The 21,542-nt window shown below is 41.4% G+C and overlaps 1 protein-coding gene across 3 annotated transcripts in view; it reads right to left on the reverse strand.

Annotated features, from left to right (window-relative positions):
* LOC121879107 (neuropeptide F-like) overlaps nucleotides 1-15,685 on the reverse strand; it is a 30,523-nt gene extending 14,838 nt beyond the window's left edge. For all 3 annotated transcript variants that reach the window (XM_042385629.1, XM_042385627.1, XM_042385628.1), the window contains exon 1: nucleotides 15,473-15,685. In XM_042385629.1, coding sequence (XP_042241563.1) covers nucleotides 15,473-15,642 — 170 coding nt within the window. In that variant the 5' untranslated portion in view covers nucleotides 15,643-15,685. The remainder of the gene's footprint in view (nucleotides 1-15,472) is intronic.
* Between the last annotated feature and the right edge of the window lie 5,857 nt (nucleotides 15,686-21,542).

The raw sequence follows: 21,542 nt of genomic DNA on the forward strand, positions 1-21,542 counted from the left end.
CAATGGAGTATATAGATCTAAGACAAAATGGTACATACGTCAGCAGCTTATTACCAGAAATGTGGTTTTTGACGGGGAAGGCGCGACTGATTCCTTCGTTTCAATGCATAGAATGGTAATGTTCCCGTCGGGTGAAAGACAGCCAGGGTTAAAAAAATTTTTTGAGGGGGTGGCAACATGTGGAAAAAACCAGCCAAATTTTACTCCCTTAAAAAAAAAAAAACTAAGCTAACTTCAACGTAACGTAACTTAACCTAAACTGGAGGGAGAAGGAAGGAGGAAGCAGGAGAGAGAGGGAGAGAGAGAGAGAGAAAGTGAAGAAGGATGGAGAGAGAGGGAGAGAGATAGAGGGAGGGAGGTGTTTCAGTAATATCCTGGATGATGGCGTGATATCTGTCTCGTGTCCATGTACAGATATTGACGTATAATGAAGATGATGTTGATATTAATGGTAGTAATAACGGTAATGGTGTTAATGGTAGTGGTAACGATAATGGTGTTAATGGTGGTGATAATAGGATGGATGATAATGGTGATAATGGTAGTAGATAAACAAGAAGAGACTTATTGGTTAATATTTTCCAATAGACCGAACTAACTTTGCCAGTCTCGGTTTTCTTTATTTTTAGTACAAGGGTGAGTAAATCTCTCTCTCTCTCTATCTCTCTCATGTATTTGTAACAAGTAAAACAAAAGCAAAAGGCCTTTCCCTCCAATGTTAATACAATAAAAGTTTGCTTGAAAAATTATCCCGCGCAAATCTGATGTTTACGCCTGGACGTTCCTATAAACACCATGGTATTGTCGGCGCTCTTCTGTTGTCTCATTCACTTGAGTGGAGTCGGATCCTCTTTTTAACGAGAGTGATTTTTGTATGCTAAGTGTATTGTGGCGTTTATTGGCGTGTCAGATCCCGAAATGGTTTCAGAATGTTCTAGAGACTCGGGTTGAAGGTTGTTACTAGGTTAAAAATGAATGCTAGAGTGATTGAAATTACGTGATATGAATACTGGTTGTGATTTTTTTGTTTGTGTGTTGGCTGTGTTAATATAATTGTAATTTTAGAATAATTCGTAGTTGATGTTATTGAATTATTTCAGTATTTTTTATTTTTTTATGGATAGGATGTATAGTTATATGAATGACAGAGGGGGGGGGAGGTCATGTGTCCAGTAATTAAAAACAACAATAATAATAAATAAATACACAAAAATATTTAATTGAAGCTACATTAAAAGAAAAAGTAAAAATAGAAAAAAATAAAGATTTCTCCACTCTAGGGTAAACGATTAATGGTTACGATACTATAAGAAGCTTATTTTTTTCAGGGCGTCTACTGACCACAAATTGGTTAATAGTCCAGTAATTGGCTCTAGGTAACTGAACTCTTCCCACCGACGCCCCTACCGTTACAATTGGCTTCGTTTTGTGAACCCTGGTGACGGTAATGGTCTACCCTAACCTACCAAAGTTTCCCAAAACATGGTGTAATTTTGTTGAGGGCTAATGCGGAGAGATAGCGAGGATAATGGTGCAATATTGCCACACCTATTAGAGTAATGATGGGGATGATTTATCGCCCCATTGCGGAACGAAGTCACGCGGCTTAAGTTTGGGATGCGGCGTCAGGGAGGGAGGGAGGGTGATGGTGGATGATGGTACCAGATGTGGGGCTAATATTAAAAAAAAAATTGTCTGGAGTAAATAAAATTGTTTATATCGTCTAGAAAAATATTACATCTGTACACATGCTTTCGGTTTATAGTTTATATAAGTATAAAAGGATATACGTATCTTCATAACAGGCAAACATTATTATATAAAATAAGCACAATACGGAATATTTTACACAAGCGAATTTAATATTATACAAATGATTTTCTGCTGTTAAATAAGTAAAGGAAGTGCCGCTTGGTTTATGTATTAAGATCGGTGGGTATGATGAAATAATGGTCTTGTGATGTCATTGTCTCTTGTGATGTCCCCGACCCGGTAAAGATCTTCTGAGAATGACAATAGTTGGGTGAAGATATTACCCGTAAAGACCTCAGCGTTATGATTTTTTTTAACGGGAAACACACACACACACACACACACACACACACACACACACACACACACCAAGGTAAAGATACTGCCAATAGCTGTTTCACTGTCAGTATATTCACTAAATGAGTCAACACTTCCCGTTCACCTCGAAACATAATGAACATAAGCGCCCTTGGGTTCGGATTTGAGCACCAATGTGTTTTAATAAGAGCAGATAATATGATACAAGTGAACGGTATTTATGTAAGGTTGACTCAAGGGCTCGGCGATGTAGTCTTGTGCGTGGAAGTGTGGGTGGGAGGGTACAGGGTCTCTCTCTCTCTCTCTCTCTCTCCCCCGAGTCAATAAATGCGTTACAAATACAAGCAAACACATTTATTAGATTCCAAATTCAATATTCCCTCAAGGCAACATCTCGTTTTCTTTATTGGTTGTTTCCGCTTTCTATATAAACAGATTTCTCACGTGTGGTAAGTTTTTTTCTTATCCTGTCTTCTGATTGGTTGTTTGCTTCATTTTCCTGTTTTCTGATTGGTTATTTGCATCATTTAACTGTCTTTTGATTGGTTAGATTAGATTAGTTTATTTTTGGTTAGGTTAGGTTATGGTTAGATTGGGTTATGTTAGATTAGGTTAGGCTATATTTAACTAGAGTCTATTTGGTGTCTAGACTGAAGGACACTGCCACACGGGAGGGAAAGAGATGACCTTTTAATTATATTTAAATATCGCGCCCTGACATCTAAAAGGAAAAAATAAATGTTGATGTCAATATAATTTGTGCTGTTAGTCAGTATTACTCTTTATGTAAACAAGGCGACGTTGTTACTTTTTTTAACAATATAAAACACAGCTGCTAAATGATCCAATTTTATTAATCATTACAAAAGGGGGCGGGCGAGGGAAATTTTTCAGTGAATGGGGAAATGGATCTTATTTCACAGACTATAAGTTCCATTTTCCTGTTTTTTGTCATATTGAAGAAATACAAATATGATTTTTCATTTTATATTTATATTTATTTATTTGTTTATTACATCAGAATTGAATTGAAAAAAAAAAAACATTACCTATTTTGGAGCACAAAGATTAGGCATTGTTGCTTTATTTCATACTCAAGCTTTGACCTGACCTGGCCTGACCTGACCCAACCCCTCAGGTAGCGTTAGGGTGTTTGTTTAATCACACACACACACACACACACACACACACACACACACACACACACACACACACACACACCACCACCAGCGCGGTAATCTATCCTTCATCAGCATTGTTCCCAACACAGAAGCCCACTTAGTATTGCTGGTTTAACGCTACAAATTCATTTATCTGGAGTGGTGTGTGTGTAATAATCCCGCCCTCTTTGTCGGCATTACAGTGATATACACGGTGGGAGAGAGAGAGAGAGGTAAGGGTAGGAGGGAGGGGGTAGCCAAGAGCGTTATTTTGAAAGCGTTTAGCAGACCTCCATAAACTGAGGCTATTTGGTTCTTATCCTCTATGATGTCTTTCTCTCTGTCTGTGTTATGGATGAGATTTTTTTTTATCCACGTTGACATTAACCAACTATAGGGATTTTTACCCGGGAAAGTTAATAATTAAATTAATGTGTTCGCGGTGATATTAACCAAGGAAGGAATTTTGCGTGGGAAAGCAGAGCGGAATCGTTTGAATTGATGGCCGGCTAGGCTGGCTATCCGTCTCTCTCTCTCTCTGTCTCTCTCTCTCTCTCTCTCTCTCACTCTCTCTCTCTCTCTCTCTCAACTCCTCCTCTGTATTGCCACGTTCAGATTGGCTGTGAGTGTAATTAATAATCCGAGGAAGAATTTAAACATAACTTGACAAAATCTAAGCTGAAGGGAAAACAAAAATAAATAATTAAAATTTTTACTCTTAAATTGAATAATATAGATTAAATTTATTTATTTATTTGTTATATTTTATTTTGAACAAAGTATAAAAAATCGAATCTAGGAAAAAAAAACACGATAGAGAGAGAGAGAGAGAGAGAGAGAGAGAGAGAGAGAGAGAGAGAGAAAGAGAGAGAGAGAGAGAGAGAGAAGTGCTGCAATTTTGTCCATTTTAGATAGAGCTTGATAAAGATAGGTAGAGATAGATGAAGGTAGGTAGATGCAGATAAAGATAGGTAGAGATAAATAAAGATAGGTAGAGATAGATGGATAATCAGTAAAAAGAGATGGCGGCTGGATCAGAAGATGGTTCAGACACCAAGCTTCTATCTACTGCTTCAGGGGTTCATTGTCTGGAGGGTTCGTTGTTCTGAAGGTTCGTTAATCCCAAGTTTCATTCATTAATCCGACAACTCACTCGTATCACCCACTAACCCGTCCCGTCCCGTCCCCAATAGTGTGTTACGTATAGGAGACGTGATTATAGCCTATTGGCCCTCTTCTATCATGTAGTCGTGCGGGATTCATGCTTTTAAGTGCTGCGTGGGTTGTCTTTTGGTGTGGGTGGGTGGGCGTGTGGCGTGGGCGGTTGATGAGTGTGTGTGTGTGTGTGGGTGGGTGTGATGAGTGTGTGTGTGGGTGGGTGGGCGTGTGGCGGGCGGTTGATGTGTGTGTGTGTGGGTGGGTGGGCGTGTGGCGTGGGCGGTTGATGAGTGTGTGTGTGGGTGGGTGGGCGTGGCGTGGGTGGTTGATGAGTGTGTGTGTGTGTGTGGGTGGGCGTGTGGCGGGCGGTTGATGAGTGTGAGTGTGTGTGTGTGTGTGTGTGTGGGTGGGTGTGTAGCGGGCGTGTAGAGGGCGTGTAGGACTACTGGCAAGGCGCCATCATGGAGACGCTACAAAACCTGATGACATTATATATTTTTATTTTTTGTTCCTTTTCGTGTCCGTTTATATGTGATGTGTGTGTCGGTTGAAAGAGCAATGTGAAGTAATTTTTTGTTTGACTTATTGTTATTTGGGTTAATTTAATCTATTCATTTGTTAAATTTAATCTAACAGGTAATTTAGTTCTTGTTAATGTTCGATGAAGTAAATTTCTCATCTGTCCAGTCACAGTGAAACCTCTGTATAACGGACTTCTCTCCATTCATATAATCCGTTAGATGGAAGTTCATATTTAAAGGACTCTCGATATAACGGACTTTCCCTTCCATATAGTCCGTTAAATAGAGGTGTCACATCCAACGGTTCCTCGCTATAACGGAATTTCCTCTCCATATAGTTCCGTTAAATAGATATATCAGTGTACGTAGTTCGTGTAGGTCTTTTCACGTCTATGCTACACTGTATACCATTTCACTCTCCCGCCATACAACAAACCTATGGGCTAGCGCGCCAAAAGAATTCACCCTACGACCACAAGCGCTTAAGTCAACCTACCTTAATCCCCTTCCTTCCTTCCTTGCCCTCCCTTCAAGATCATCGCCTACCCTCTTCGGCCTGTCTATATTCTTTAAGGCATACTAAACCAGATTATGAAAGCAGTGAGTGTGTCCAGCCACTTTCTTGATCCAAATTTTGTGTCTCTTAGCGCGAGTGGTTTGGTGAGCGTTTGTCGGGAGTTAGATTGTTTTTCTCGCCTTTTTTTTATGTTCGTTTCAGATTGTGTTGACTATGACTTAGGTATTAAAATAAGACGGTTGATAAGAGAATATATAGTCGGTATAGGGTTTTTCAGTAATATTATATATACGGGAAAAGAGAGAGAGAGAGAGAGAGAGAGAGATTGGCCTCAAAAGCCTTCTCCGGCTCCAATTAGAAGTTATATTGGCTGAAAATGAGAAAGAATAAAAACAACTGGTAGAACACATTCGAATAAATTTATCTCTCCTGCGAATGATGTTTTTTGGTTGGGGGAGATGAGGCGATGGGTGTATATCACGAGAATAAATCGGTTTTCGGTTTCTCTTATATACTATACAGTCTTCAATCAAAATAAATTATTGTAACGTGAGAATAAAAAACAATAGTTCTCGTAAGCTTGGTTGGCAATAAGAGACAGTGAAGAGGCAACGGAAAGAGGGTGTGGTGGTTCGGCACTGCACTCGCTCGCCTCTCACTCTCTCAACTGTACATGTAGGTACCCATTCTCAGCTGGGTGACCTATGGGTGCCTAGGACAGGAATTGGCCACCGCACACACACACACACACACACACACACACACAGACACAGTGAAAAAACCTCCATATAACGGACTTCTATCTTCTATATAATCCGTTACATACTCCATGTGGAAATAGTGTTAAAAATCACCTGAAAATTAGTCCCCCAACTTATTTCACCTGATGAATAAACACCCTAATGTTACCTGGGGGGAGGGGGTAGGTTAAGGTTAGGTTAGGTTAATATTGGTTAGATTAGGTTACAATTGTTAGGTTAGGTTAGGTTAAGTTAGGTAATTATACAGTAGGTTAAGTTAGTTAGGGTGGTTAGGTTAGGTTAGACTAGGTTAGATTAGGTTAAATTAGACTAGCTTAGGTTAATATTGGTTATATTATGTCAGGTTAGCGTTAAGTTAGATTAATTTAGGTTAGCGTTAGTGACTAATCATAAGGTATAACAAACTCGGGTGTCTAATCTTCAGTTGATCCTCAATAAAACGAACGAACATAACACCACATTATCTTATAGCTTTGTTATTTGTTACTTAGCGACGAATATTCCAAAGTCTAATTAATTTGACTTTCGAACATATTATAACATATACTGGAATATATTATAAGATTATGCTCGTTTCCCCTTCGATTAAAAAAAATAAAAGCAAAAAACAAAAAAGGCGGGAAACGAATAAGAAAAAAAAAAGGCGGGAAATCTTGGGCGCGATCGTAAGTCTGTGTTGTGTGGGAGTCAACACAGTGAAGGCGCTTGTGACCCGTCCTGACAACAGGGCCAGGATGAGTGACGACTGTGTGTGTGTGTGTGTGTGTGTGTGTGACTTTCTCTCTGTCTCTGTATCTCTGTATGTATGTGTGTGTGTCCCCTATAGGAAGAGTCTAATTGTAATCAGTTGTACAAGCGGACCGTGCCAATTAAAACCCTATTAGTTGTCTGCCAGAGGAGTAAAACTAACTACCAAAGGGGGGTGAATATCTCCAGCCTCCTTCCTTAATTGACACACACACACACACACACACACACACACACACACACACACACACAGCCACACACACACACTCACACTCAAGGTCCTATCCTGCGCTTAACCTTCCTTGTTGATAGGAGAAAGAGAGAGAGGAGAGAGAGAGAGAGAGAGAGAGAGAGAGAGAGTCCTATGAGTAGTATTTCTTGGACAAATGGTCAAATGCAGAGGAATCACGGGGGCCTGCTTTGTGTGTGTGTGTGTGTGTGTGTATATATATATTTTTTACTGTGTGTGTATGTGTGTGTTTTTTGCCATGTGTGCGTATAAAAAAGAAGCTATCACACACGCCCACAGCCTCTCCCCTATTAAAACGCCTTGTGTGTATAGAAAAGAGAAGAACAAAGAAAAACTCCAACACAAACGAAAACAAAACCCATCAGATGAACCATTCAACCAACGTCAAAAGACTAACCTAACCTAACCTAACCTAACCTAACCTAACCTAACCTAACCTAACCTAACCTAACCTAACCTAACCTAACCTAACCTAAATTAATCAAGAAAAGAAAAACATGTGTGTGTGTGTGTGTGTGTGTGTGTGTGTGTGTGTGTGTGTGTGTGTGTGTGTGTGTGTGTGTGTGTGTGTATGTGTGTGTGTGTGTAACAATATTCACAAATACCTATATATTACCTGCGCTTTAAACCACACCAACGATGCTGAGATATAAAAAAAAAAAATAAACAATAAAATAAAAACACGAAAGGTCCTCAACACAATTTCAGCCCCTGCGGTACTCCACCAACGCTTGCAGACCCTCCACGGCACCCAGCATAAAATTAACCTTAAAACAAAACCCAGCTAACTATCTACACCAAATTGATTACATAATGTTGAGGAAATTTTGCAAATACGCTTCAAGTTTATTCAATTAGACGTGGCTGATAGAAGTGTTTGATGAAGGATGGCCTTAGCGGAGACAGAGGCGGGTTATTGGTGGTTGAAGCTTTATGTGACTCATGTAATTGATATGGTATTGTGTTGAGAGGGTTCTATTTTTTAGGGAGGGTCATTTATAAAGTGTGTGTGTGTATGAGTGTTTGTGGTGAATGAGCTTGTGGGCTGGCTAATTTGATCATTGTGATACTAATGATTTTACTACTACTACTACTACTACTACTACTACTTCTACTACTGTTATTATTATTATTATTATTATTATTATTATTATTATTATTATTATTATTGCTGCTACTATTACTACTACGACTACTTTGTTGTTACTAATACAACTACTTTTGTTAGTACTACTACTACTACTACTACTACTACTACTACAAATAATAATAATAATAACTATGCCGTTGTTAGTCATATAAAAGTAATATTTTCAAACGATAAAATAAAAAATAAATGAAATATCTTCCAAACGTTTCCATCATGGCAGGGCACAATATCGAACGAGCGACGCTGTTACTGTAATTAATATAGTCACCGCTGAAGATTGCCCCATGTCATCGTTATCTATAAATCTCCCACGAAATACTGTTGTTATTGCCCGATTGTGGGGACAGACAGACAGATATGGAGACAGACAGACAGACAGAAAGAGACTCAATTGAGGTACGGCCTGTCTATGACCACCTGAGGCTTCTGTTTGACTTTCTGTCTGCCAAGCTGAGATTAGAATTCTTTGTGATGGGACTCTCTCTCTCTCTCTCTCTCTCTCTCTCTCTCAGAATCTTAACTCTATACCGTATATACTCTCTCCCTCCTCCATCCCCCCTCCCTCCCCCATTCACACTCTGGCAACATCCATGATCATTTATTTACTCGCTGGTAACTTGAGTATCGTTATTCACGCTCTGGCAACCTAATGGGCGCCCTCCTCCTCCTGCTGGCTATATTATATAAACTGGTGGCAAACTTGACTGGGTTTCATATGCACTAATTCCTCTGCATGGACGAGAGGGTCAATGAGAGGCTCTGGTATATTTATTTATTTACTTATTTTTTTTAGATGACTTTGGTTAAAATACGTAATTTATATGTGCCGAATTAGGAGTAAAATGAGTAAGTATTTTATTATTATTATTTTTATTATTATTATTATTATTATTATTATTATTATTATTATTATTATTATTATTATTATTATTATTATTATTATTATTATTATTATTATTATTATTATTATTATTATTTTTATTATTATTATTATTAGTGAAACGTGGGTGGGCAAGACCGTAGAGTTGTATAGAAAAAATAATACGCATATACTGTACTGTAGGTCTTGATATTAGAACCGTGTGTGTGTGTGTGTGTGTGTGTGTGTGTGTGACCTGCTATTACTTCTCTTGACCTCCTACCTCCCCTGACTTCTTCTGACCTCCCGTGAAGAGAAGGAGGAGGAGGACGAAGAGAAGGAAGAGAAGGAGTAGGAAGTAGAGAGTAGGAGAAACAGGAGGAAAAGTAGGAAAAGAAGAGGAGGAGGAGGAAGAGAAGTAAAAAGAGAAGGAGGAGGAAGAAAGGAAGAAGAAAGAATGGGAAGAAGAGAAGTAAAAAAAAGAAAGAGGAAGATGCAAGCAGTGTCACCTTACACATCCACTCTGAAGGTGATGGATGAGTGTTGTCAGCGAGCATAACGTGACAACCGCTGTGACAACACCTTCTCGGGCTACCCACAACACCACACTGACGCTAAAACATTTTCTGTTATTATTCACGTAAATAAACATCCCCTTTCCTTCCCTTCCATTCCCTTTCCTTTCCTCCCACTGACGCTAAAACATTTTCTGTTATTATTCACGTAAATAAACATCCCCTTTCCTTCCCTTCCATTCCCTTTCCTTTCCTCCCTTCCCCTTTCCTTCCCTTCCCCTTCTTCTTTCTCTCATTTCCCCTCTCTCCCTTCCCCTCCCCTCCCTCTATATCACCCTTTCCTCCCATTTCATCCCTTTCCTCCCTTCCCCTTTCCTTCCTTTCCTCATTTCACGCTCCCCTCTCCCCCATTTACCCTCTCCCCTCTATTCCTCCGTCCATTTCACCCTCCCCTCTCTTCCCCTTCGTTCCCCTGCCCCCTCCCCTTCCCCCTTGTTACTCTTAAATAAACACATAACAGTATATCACACAGCCCATTGGAGACCTGCCACTATAGTACACTTATGCCTATACAATATAATTACTACTATAGTCATTTAACCTTTCTCTATTTACAGTAAATTTTGGGAAATGGTCACCGGAAACACAAAGGTTTGATACCATCTCCAATATTAAGTACGGGATAACTATAACACCACCTATATAACACCCTACTGTATATATATATATAACACTATACTGAGTGTCCCAAAACCTCACCTTATGAGTTTATTTTGGAATGTGATTTGCCGTCTCTCTCTTCCCTCTCTGTTCTCTCCCTATTTAATATTCTGTTGGTCTAATTCTAATTCCCTGTTCTTGATTTATCTTCTAATCCACTAATCATCTCTTGTTTTGTGTCTAATTGTGTTTTGATTATCCCCGCTCTGTGTGTGTGTGTGTGTGTGTACCTGTCTTTGTGTAGGTATTGTATTATGAGTAGGACAACAAAGGCTTCACAGCCACACACACACACACACACACACACACACACACACACACACACACACACACACACACACACACACACACACACACACACACACACACACACACACACACACACACACACATGCCTTCAGAACGTGCTAATTGGGGTGCTCCAGTGAACTGCCAAGGGTCATAATGTAGAGCCTCCCACCCTCCAATCCCTCCCACACTCCCTACTTCCCAACCCCCTACCTCCTACTCCCCACCCTCCCTCCCTCCTCCTCCCACCAAACATAGCCCAGCACTCCTGGTCATCATTTCAATATGTAAAGGAATGAATATAGTGATGCTACAGTGAAGTGATGAATAAACACCATTACCAGAGACAGATGGTGAGTGTGATGACTGATTGTTAGATAACTTGGGTGTTTTAAGTTATGTCACGTTTAGGTAGTGAAAGGGTTTGTTAAATAATTTTCTACTCCCCAATGTTACTGTATTTGGTATGTAATTTTACTACACTGTATTATTATTATTATTATTATTATTATTATTATTATTATTATTATTATTATTATTATTATTATTATTATTATTATTATTATTATTATTATTATTATTATTATTATTATTATTATTATTATTATTATTATTATTATTATTATATTATTACATTGATATAATAATAATAATACACATTCACGATAGCTAGTGAAACGTGGGTGGGCAAGACCGTAGAATTGTATAGAAAATAATACGCACACTGTACTGTAGGCTTGATATTGAACTGTGGTGTGTGTGTGTGTGTGTGTGTGTGTGTGTGTGTGTGTATGTGTGTGTGTGTGTGTGTGTGTGTGTGTGTGTGCTAAAAGTAGTATTCAACAATTCAACAGAGGCGTTGGAATGAGAACCATTGTGTTCTTGTGGTGTAAATCTCTTCTGAGCCGGACACACGGGCACACACACACACACACACACACACACACACACACACACACCTACCAACCCAAACAAATACTCAAACTTCACACTTGGGGAATACTGGATCGCGCCTCAACGCTCTGGGAAGATGGATTTTTTTTCCTCTTCAATAAACGTAAACATTGAGATATAAAACGGGGGAGAGGGGTGAGAGGGAGAGGGAGGAGAGAGGAGGGAAGTAGGGAAGAGGGAGAAAAGAGGGAGGGATGAGAGGAGGAAGATAGGGGGAGGAGGGGAGAGGATAGGGAGGGAGAGGAGGGAGAGGAGGGGGGAGGGGGTAACAGATGCAGTGAAGTGAATGGAATAAAAAGTTTTCTTCTGTATCTTTGGGGCGAAAAAACAAAAAACATTGAAATACTCGACCAACACAACGTAAGTAAACTATTACCATATATACTGGCTATGTATGCATGTATGTATATATGTATGTACAGTATGTATGTATGTATGTATGTATGTATGCATGTATGTATGTAGGTATGTATGTATGTATGTATGTATGTATATATTAAGGTATGGAAGTAACAGGTAAGGTAATTAGCTTCGTCATGACATTCACACATTAGGTAGGAGAGGGGCTTCACCCAAAAGACGTGAAGTTCCCCCTCAAGCCAAGCCCCGTGTGTGTGTGTGTGTGTGTGTGTCTCTCACTTACTCAACGTCAACACAGAAGACTCTCTGACCCCAAGGTGTGCTATTATCCACCCAACCCACCCAACCCACCCTACCATTTATCCATCCAGCCCACTCACCCACACCCAACCCACCCACCCACCAACCACCACTTGTTGACAACGCTTACATTTCATAGAGGTGGATAAATACTTTATTCCTTCCATTCAGGTATTGTGAAAAGATGACACAAATTGATAGTTTGGCCATACGCGTACATAGGTTGTAGTAGTAGTAGTAGTAGTAGTAGTAGTAGTAGTAGTAAGGTACGGTAGGCCAGTAGAAGGTTTGCCCTCCCAATGCGTGTGTGGCTCTTCCTATGACATCGATCACGCCATGGTGTGCAAGGAAGGGGGGCTTCATATGCATGAGGCATGACGAAGTAAGGGATCTCACAGCAAATATGTTGAAGGAAATCTGTCACGATGTCAGGGAAGAAACGACCCTCCTTCCATTGGACGGTGAGAATTTCCATCACAGGACTTCAAACACATCCAACGAAGCCCGTGTTGACGTCAGTGCTCGAGGATTCTGGACGCGGGGACAGCGACCCTTCTTTGATGTCAGGATATTCGACCCCATGGCCGCATATCACCGTAACTTGTGTCTTGAGGTTGTACACAAGAGGAACGAGAACAACAAGATTAGGGCGTATGGGGAGAGAATTCTGAATGTAGATCAAGACAGCTTCACTCTTCTGGTGTTCAGAACCTCTGTCGGGATGGGACCAAGTGCAAGATGTAGCAGAAGCCACGTTACAGCCTGGTTGAGATGTTGACTGCCCTCTCTGCTTCAGTCTGCATTGCTTTGCTTCAGGGGAACGAGAGCATCGGCCCCAAAGCCGACAACAGTTGCAGATATTGACTATGAGGCAACAGTCACTGAATGCTGCATAGATCTGCGGCTCAACTAACTCAACACAGCTACGATAGCGACTTATGTATTAGGATATTTAATTTTAAGGTAATAAAATGGCGGCGAAGGTGTGGCTATTGGGGGAGGCTGAAGGCCATAATGAAAAATTAAAAAGTAGTAGTAGTAGTAGTAGTAGTAGTAGTAGTAGTAGTAGTAGTAGTAGGGGATGATAGCCGACCATGACATCACTGTGTTAAAGTGTCGTAATGGTCTCAGGTGGACCCAGCACCACAAAGGTCGCCTCCCAGTGTTACAACGTAATTAAAGATTTAATTTTTTTTCTCTCACTTGGTTCCTAACATCTCGCTATTTTTTTCCACTTAAAAAATATAGACCCTTTGATATGTGTGTGTGTGTGTGTGTGTGTGTGTGTGTGTGTGTGTGTGTGTGTGTGTGTGTGTGTGTGTGTGTGTCTGTCGTCAAATATAATACAAAAGAAGAAGCAAAACAACCCATATTTACTCATTAAAACTGCCACACCTTTATGAATGTGGCAGACGAAACAGCTACCAGTTCTAATACGCGTCACTCTTATTGTGTTCCCGCGTAACTCAACCATTAGTGACCCATTAACTTAATAACCCTGTAATATGAGGACCGAGACGAGATGTAACTACTGACCCCCATTATTCATTATCTTCCTTCCTCTCTCGTCATACTAACAAACACCATCTTTAGTGGACATGACGACTCATTTCACTCATCTCTCTTATTTTAGAAGTTATAAGGAGGAAACAGAACTTTGAACACACACACACACACACAGTTATCACCAGTTGAACATTGTGTTATGTCTGTCAATACCTTCTTGTGCCCGACAGATCACACTAGCATCACGCGTTACTCCTTCGTCAGTAAACATGAAGCTGTGTCTCTATGGTTTGGTTCCTGGGACTCTCTCTCTCTCTCTCTCTCTCTCTCTCTCTCTCTCTCTCTCTCTCTCTCTCTCTCTCTCACGGTAACTTGTATAATTTAAAAGTTAAAAAAAGATATTAAATAAAATTAAAACCGGAAAAAAGTACTAAAGTTTTCTGTGATGAGAAAAAAAAAACTAAATAAATCGACACTGATTGGCTGAATGAATTGTGACGCAGTGAGTAGATATATGGAAAAGAGACTGTGATTGGCTGAGTACTTTATGATGTGATGGGTATAAATTGTCAGGTTGGATGCTGATTGGTAGTCTGGTTATGACGTAATTTAGAAAATTAGTGAAGATAGACGGTGATTGGTGGATAAGTTGTGATTTAATAAAGGGATGATGAAGATCGACGCTGATTGGTGGATAATTTGTGATATAATAAAAGGACTGGTGTAGATCGACGTTAATTGGTGGAATAGTAGTGAAATTTTGTTTGTGATGTAAGAAAAACATTCAGAATCGACGTTGATTGGAGGAATGGATGTGACGTAAAGAAGACCACTTGTCAAGAGCGGTGCCTATTAGTGGTATAGTCTTGACGTAATGAAGTTAAACGGTAAAAAAACGACGCTCATTGGTAGAAAATAATTGTGACGTAATGAAGATAATTTTTTTCCTTTTTGGAGGGGAAACTTCTCTAATTTTATCTTACGGCAAACATGAAATGACTTTAACCAAACTTGAAAGTAATTAAAAAAAATCGACCACGTGATAAAAAGGATGAAAGTGGTCGTAGATAGGGCCAAAAAAATCGAGCCAAGTGTAAGGTCGTAGAATGGGTCGTACACTTAAAAGAGAGGAAAAGAGTCGTATGGATAAGGTCGTACTCTTATTGTTGAGAGTACAGGTCGTAATCAAAAAGAGGGCGTATAGTGCATCTAAGATTAGGTCGTACAACTAAAAGGGTCAGAGGTTAGTCGTCACCATGATCAGGTCGTGCAGCCTCAGAGAGTGGTCGTAGATAGGGTAAGGTCGTAATTTCAAGTGGACAAAAGTCTTAAGGAAAGAAAACAACGGATAGAAGTCGTAGGTCGTACTCGTGGTGTAAGACAAGACAGAAGTGGCAATAGTCGTACCATGGGCAATATTGAGTGATGAGGAACAGAAACTGGGTAGGGATGGGAGAGGAATGGGCCAGTATGGGTTAGGGGTGGGCAAATTGGTGGGTATGGGAGGGTAGGGGAGAGGTGACACAGGTGGGAGGGTATGGAAGGGTAAGGGAGGGGTGACACAGGCGGGGGCAGGGCAGGGTAGGGCAAGACTCATTAAGGTAAGGTGAGGTCATCAAGGAAACGTGGCACATACCTGGGTCGTGATACCTGGGAGTAGTACTTGTCCAGTTCCTGCAGGTACTTGAGGGCGTCAGCCATGGCAGCCAACTGGTTGGGGTCGGGCTTGGCCTGAGTCACGCTCACCTGAAACACGCTCACGATGACCACGCCCACCATGAGGGCTGTCCAGATGTGACGGTACATGGCGTGGAGTGAGAGGAGGAACGGTGAGATCGTGACGGTAGCTGCTGGGACAGTGAGCGCCTCTCACCCACCGCCCGCCATATATAACCCACATCTACCCCCCTCCCCCCCTCCTGCACCCCTCCACCCCCTGTCCCTGCACGGTTTCCCCACACCCACACCCACACCCACACCCACCTTAACCTGAACCTTGAATCTTTATTATATGGTGTTAGAGAGGCCACTTAGTTGGGGGGGATGAGTGTGGTGTGAAAGGGGGCAGTGACGACCCTCTGGTTGGGGGTGGGAGTTAAGTCAGGGGAGTGAGTGGAGGGGCAAAAGATGGGGCATTAGACAGGGGGCAAGAGGCAGGGGGCAAGGGCAGGAGATAGATTAGTACACTACACTTATCTCTTAAACGAAAATTCACTTAAAAAAAACTCAAGTCTCCCAAAATTTTATATACTCACCCCTCTCTCCCCCTCTCCCCCCTTCCTCTCCCTCCCCCTCTCCCCCCTTTCCTTCCTCCTCTCCCCCCTTTCCTTCCTCCTCAGTATTTTTGTCCCTCCGTCCGTCCGTCCGTCCGTCCCACACACGTCTCAACACGTCATGTATTACAGTGTTGCCAATATGGGAGGGTTTGTTTATCTAGTGAGGTAACTGGACCAGGGGAGCATAAATACACAGATTATGGGACGGATTAAGAGCTTTCCTAATATGTTAAATTTGTTGTACTGATCACTCCGATTTTCTTGTTTGTCATTGTTTGTTTGTTTGCTGTTTGCGGTAATGTGGTTATTTTCACTAAACTCTCTCTCTCTCTCTCTCTCTCTCTCTCTCTCTCTCATCATGACCGTCACTGTTGGCCATCAGGCTGGCGGCACATACTGAAGGGGGTCACTAGTTAGATGGGCGCTCGCTAATGGGTCTTAGTAATCATGGGTGCTCGCTCCTAATGGCTCTCTACACAGCTAATGGGTTTTAGTCCTAATGGGTTTCAGTTCTAATGGTTCTCTCACAGCTAATGGGTTTTAGTACTAATGGGTGTTCTAATTGGTCCATCGGGTAATGGGTGTCAGCTCTAATTGGTCCTTCAGGTACTGGGGTCCAATCCTAATTAGCCCCACAGGTAATAAGCTTTTTCAAAGTTGGTCCCACTGATAATAAGAGCATATGCAGGTATACAAACAATGTACACAGACAGTACTGGTATACAAACAATTTACATCGATGGTAAACAGTCAATTCGACCAAGAAACAACATTAAACAACAACAATAACAACAACAATACAACAACAACAGCAGCAACAATAACAACAACAATAACGCGGGAGAAGGTACGGTTTATTCCCACGTTTGTTACTTGATCTGAATGCTGATGTGATTAGCTTTGTTTGCTTCGCCCTCACTCGCGCCGCAGGTCTCTTTTCCCGCCAAAGATTGTCAGCTGAAACAGTAGGCGGGAAAACATCTAATATATTGTACACTTATCTATATACTTCCCCCTCCCCACGAGTGTATTTTGGCGGGAGGTTGTATATATATAAGGGTGTTTCCCGCCCAAAAATTGTCGTCAGCTGAAACATTTGGCGAGAAAAAAAAACATCTGAAGATCTATCCTTCCCTCTGAGACCGACAATATTTCACCTCGACTGATAACGTAAATAACGAAAAAGTTGATGTATCTCCGGATAGCAGCATGTTGTGGTGATACTTTTTATTATTTGTAATAGAAGAAACAATTTTAAGAATATTTCGCGCCAAAATCGTCATGTCGTTCTGTTTATATCATTTGGCGGGAAGGTGTCTTCTTCAGGATGGCGAGAGAGGGAGAATAGATATGGTCGCCAATTATTATGAGCCACTCTTCCTCCTCCTCTTTCCCTTCTTCCTCTTCTTACTCTTTTTCCTACTCCACTCTTCTTTTTCTTCCTCCTCCTTTTCTTCCTCTTCTTCTTCCTCCTCCTCCTCCTCCTCCTCCTCCTCCTCCTCTTACACGGAAACACAACACGGAAAATAATTTTTTTAAGAGTAAATTAAGAATAAACTCGTTGTACGTATCAAGTTGTATTGCTCGAAGGAATTTTTTTATTAAAGTCTATTTCGCTTACTGAGGGAGACACGAGGCTTTATTCTGTGAACCAACAGTAAGTACCATGTAGAACAGTGGCTAGAGAACGATGGAAGAAGGTTAGGTTAGGTTAGGTAGGGTAAGATTAGGTTAGGGTAAGATTAGGTTACGTTAGGCTAGGTTAAGGTTGGTTAGGGTAGATTAGGCTAGGTTAAGGTTAGGGTAAGGTAGGTTAGGGTAGTTTAGGCTAGGTTAGGTTAGGTTAGGTTAGGTAAGTTAGGGTTAGGTAGAGTAGGATAGATTTTCTTTTTTGCATATTTTTATTCCCTTCCCTCTGCCTCTAAGTCCTGCCCACCAGGCTCAAAATTGCCAGGGTAGGGAAGGTCACAACTCACAACTATTCATGTCATCACACTTTCATTATCACAACTGTACACTTTTTTCACTCCGAATTAACTTTTTCTTTCAACATAAATCGTCAAGTTGATGAATTTTCCGATGTTTTTAATTTCATTTCGACTTTACTTCCCTATCACCTCTAGATTCCGTGAGAGTTGTATAAAAAAAAAACATAACTATGCATAGAATCACTCAGAACTGTAGCACAAGCTGGGAACGCCACCCTAATGTGCTGTAACATATTCTACGCATATAATTTGTGTTTTGTCCAACGTATTTACATCCTCGTATAATAAGCGCTACACAAGTAATTCCTTAACGCTCTCTCATTCTTCTAGCCATGTCATCTCCTCACACACCAGCCCCCATCATCCCTCGACCCCTTCTCCCCCCTTACGGATTCACGAGTTGATAATCTCGGGTTTCACAGGGAGTGGATTGACAACGCTGAGTGTACCAGTCGGAAAAGTCCCCAACTGTACCACTTATGCCGTCTGTATATCTTCAGCTTATGGCAGTTGTATTTGTTAATAAACCGGTAATTATTATTATTATTATTATTATTATTATTATTATTATTATTATTATTATTATTATTATTATTATTATTATTATTATTATTATTATTATTATTATTATTATTATTATTATTATTATTATTATTATTATTATTATTATTATTATTACACACAAAGATTACAATACCCTCTCCAGCACCGAGGCGTGACTGACTGACTGGCAAAGGAAAAACATTCAAATATTGCCTATCTATCTACTGTATATACCTATCTCTGGACGATGGTACCTCCCCCCCCCCTCCTCTCTCTCTCTCTCTCTCTCTTGGTAAGAATGTTAAGTGCTGACCAAGGAAAATGTATTTAATTTGGGAGAAAGAAAATGGTTGAAAGGTTAGAATATTCTGCAGGTTGGTGAAAGTCTTATAGTCTTATAAACTACTGTATAATGTGTGTGTGTGATGTTATGGTGAGCATGCTCGCCTCGCAAGCGAATGGACCCGGGTTCGATCCCCTGGCAGGGTGAAAGTATGGGCAAGTTTCTTTAAGCCATTTGCCTCTGTCTACCCAGCAGCAGTTGGGAACCTGTATGTTAATCGATTTGCGGATCGTGTTGCGGGGTAATGGTTAGCCAGTGCAGTTGGCGAGTTGTCCGGTCTTCTGGGACTATTCCTTGACACTGGGTCATGCAGCTCGTTAACTTAGGGTGTGGTTGTTGTGTTGGCGACAGCTTCTACACCTTAAACAAATTCAAGCCTCGGTGGCCCTTGGGTCGGCCATCCTCGTTACACGAGGGGCAACCATTATTATTATTTATGTATATATGCTTATGTGAACGTGTGTATTTGCATATGCATGAGTAAATATATATATAGGCCTAATCAACATTTTCTCAGTAACATAAAATTTTTCCGTCCCGCCCCACCTCGCCCGCCCCGCCCCGCCCCGCCCCGCCCCGCCCCGCCCCTCACGCCCCATTATTGTTGTCCTCTAAGGTGTTTAAGGAAACCCGAGGATGATAATACTTAACCCAAATTAATATTACAACAAGCATAAAAGTCTGGCCGAGTGTTTATATATACAAGAGCAGTTATGTTAATGATGGTGTCAAGAGGTATTGTGTGTCACCTTCTGGGCCTGTGTCACCTATTAGTCTGTGTCACCTACTACACCTGTGTCACCTACTACACCTGTGTCACCTACTACACCTGTGTCACCTACTACACCTGTGCCACCTACTACACCTGTGTCACCTACTACACCTGTGTCACCCACTACTTGTGTCACTATTAGTCCACCCACACACCTGTGTCACCCATTAGTCCACTACACCTGTGTCACCCACTGTGTCACCTACTACACCTGTGTCACCTATTAGTCTGTGTCACCCACTACACCTGTGTCACCCACTACACCTGTGTCACCTATTAGTCTGTGTCACCACTACACCTGTGTCACCTATTAGTCTGTGTCACCCACCACACCTGTGTCACCTATTGTCTGTGTCACCTACTACACCACACACCTGTGTCACCTATTAGTCTGTGTCACCTAATACACCCACACCTACCTGTGTCACCCACACCTGTCTACACCTGTGTCACCTACACCTGTGTCACCCACCACACCTGTGTCACCTACTACACCTGTGTCACCTACTACACCTGTACACCTGTGCACCACAACACACCTGTGTCACCCACACACCTGTGTCACCACACACCCACCACCTACACCTGTACACCTGTGTCACCCTACCTACCACCACACCTGTGTCACCTACTACACCCAGTGTCACCACTACACCTGTGTCACCCACCTACCCACACTGTGTCACCTACTGTACGAGCTGAGCGAAAAGGTATCAGTATCGCGGTGAACCTTGAGAATTTCACCCCCAGATGCCCGGATGTAAACAAACACTCCATCATTTAGCTCCCACAGGTCTTGTAGTCACGGTAATTATCTACAACGATTCCTAGGATAAACAAGCTCATCCTTCCGACCACCTGGAATTAAATAGATACCGATTGTGGTGTTGTTCGAGTGTGTGTGTGTGTGTGTGTGTGTGTGTGTGTGTGTGTGTGTGTGTGTGTGTGTGTGTGTGTGTGTGTGTGTGTGTGTAAAACCAAAACATGTTATTCTTCTTCCTCCTGATCTTCCTTCCCAACCTAACCTAACAGTAGCTGATCGTTCCGTAAAGACCAGCTGGAGTGGTGAGTGTGTGGTGTGTGTGTGTGTGTCTGTGTGTGTGTGTGTGTGGGTGAGTGTGTGTTGTCAGTCAGCTGTGTGTGTGTCCCGATTGACCTAGCTGGTGCATTAGGATAGTGCTTTCCATCTTCCTGACGCACACGGGATGAACCTACGTGTATCCGGGTCAGGTAGTCGCATTCACTCCTCTATTGGTATATAATTCAAGATCACGTACTTGATGTTGAAAGTTGAATTGAGAGATAGAAATGAAGTTGACGATTTGTGTTAATACTCATGTTTATTGTGATGTAATTACTTGTGAAATGACGAAATAACACTTTGTCGTTATGTTATTAGTTGTAAAATAAAACCCCCTCCCCAACTTCCGGCTTCTACTATTGGTGGATATAACCTCAGCCAATGAACCAATCATAATTCTTCACCTGAGTCTTATTTACACTTGAAATGTGTTCCCAGGAGGCTGTCTTGTGGCGTCCAATATACCGCGGCTTCGACAGGGGGCCGTAGCCTTATACATAAAGGAAATTTGGTGTTTAAGGTGTAGGAGAATGTGCCAATGTCCTATGTTTCATCTGAGGGCCGCCACGACGTCCTATGGGGAAGAGGACGTTTTGTAGCCTGAAGGATGCATATGTAGGGGTGAGACATCCTACAGGAGAGAGAGAGAGAGAGAGAGAGAGAGAGAGAGAGAGAGAGAGAGAGAGAGAGAGAGAGAGAGAGA

Source organism: Homarus americanus, unplaced genomic scaffold (genome assembly GCF_018991925.1).
Source record: "Homarus americanus isolate GMGI-L3 unplaced genomic scaffold, GMGI_Hamer_2.0 scaffold4060, whole genome shotgun sequence".
Taxonomy (NCBI): domain Eukaryota; kingdom Metazoa; phylum Arthropoda; class Malacostraca; order Decapoda; family Nephropidae; genus Homarus; species Homarus americanus.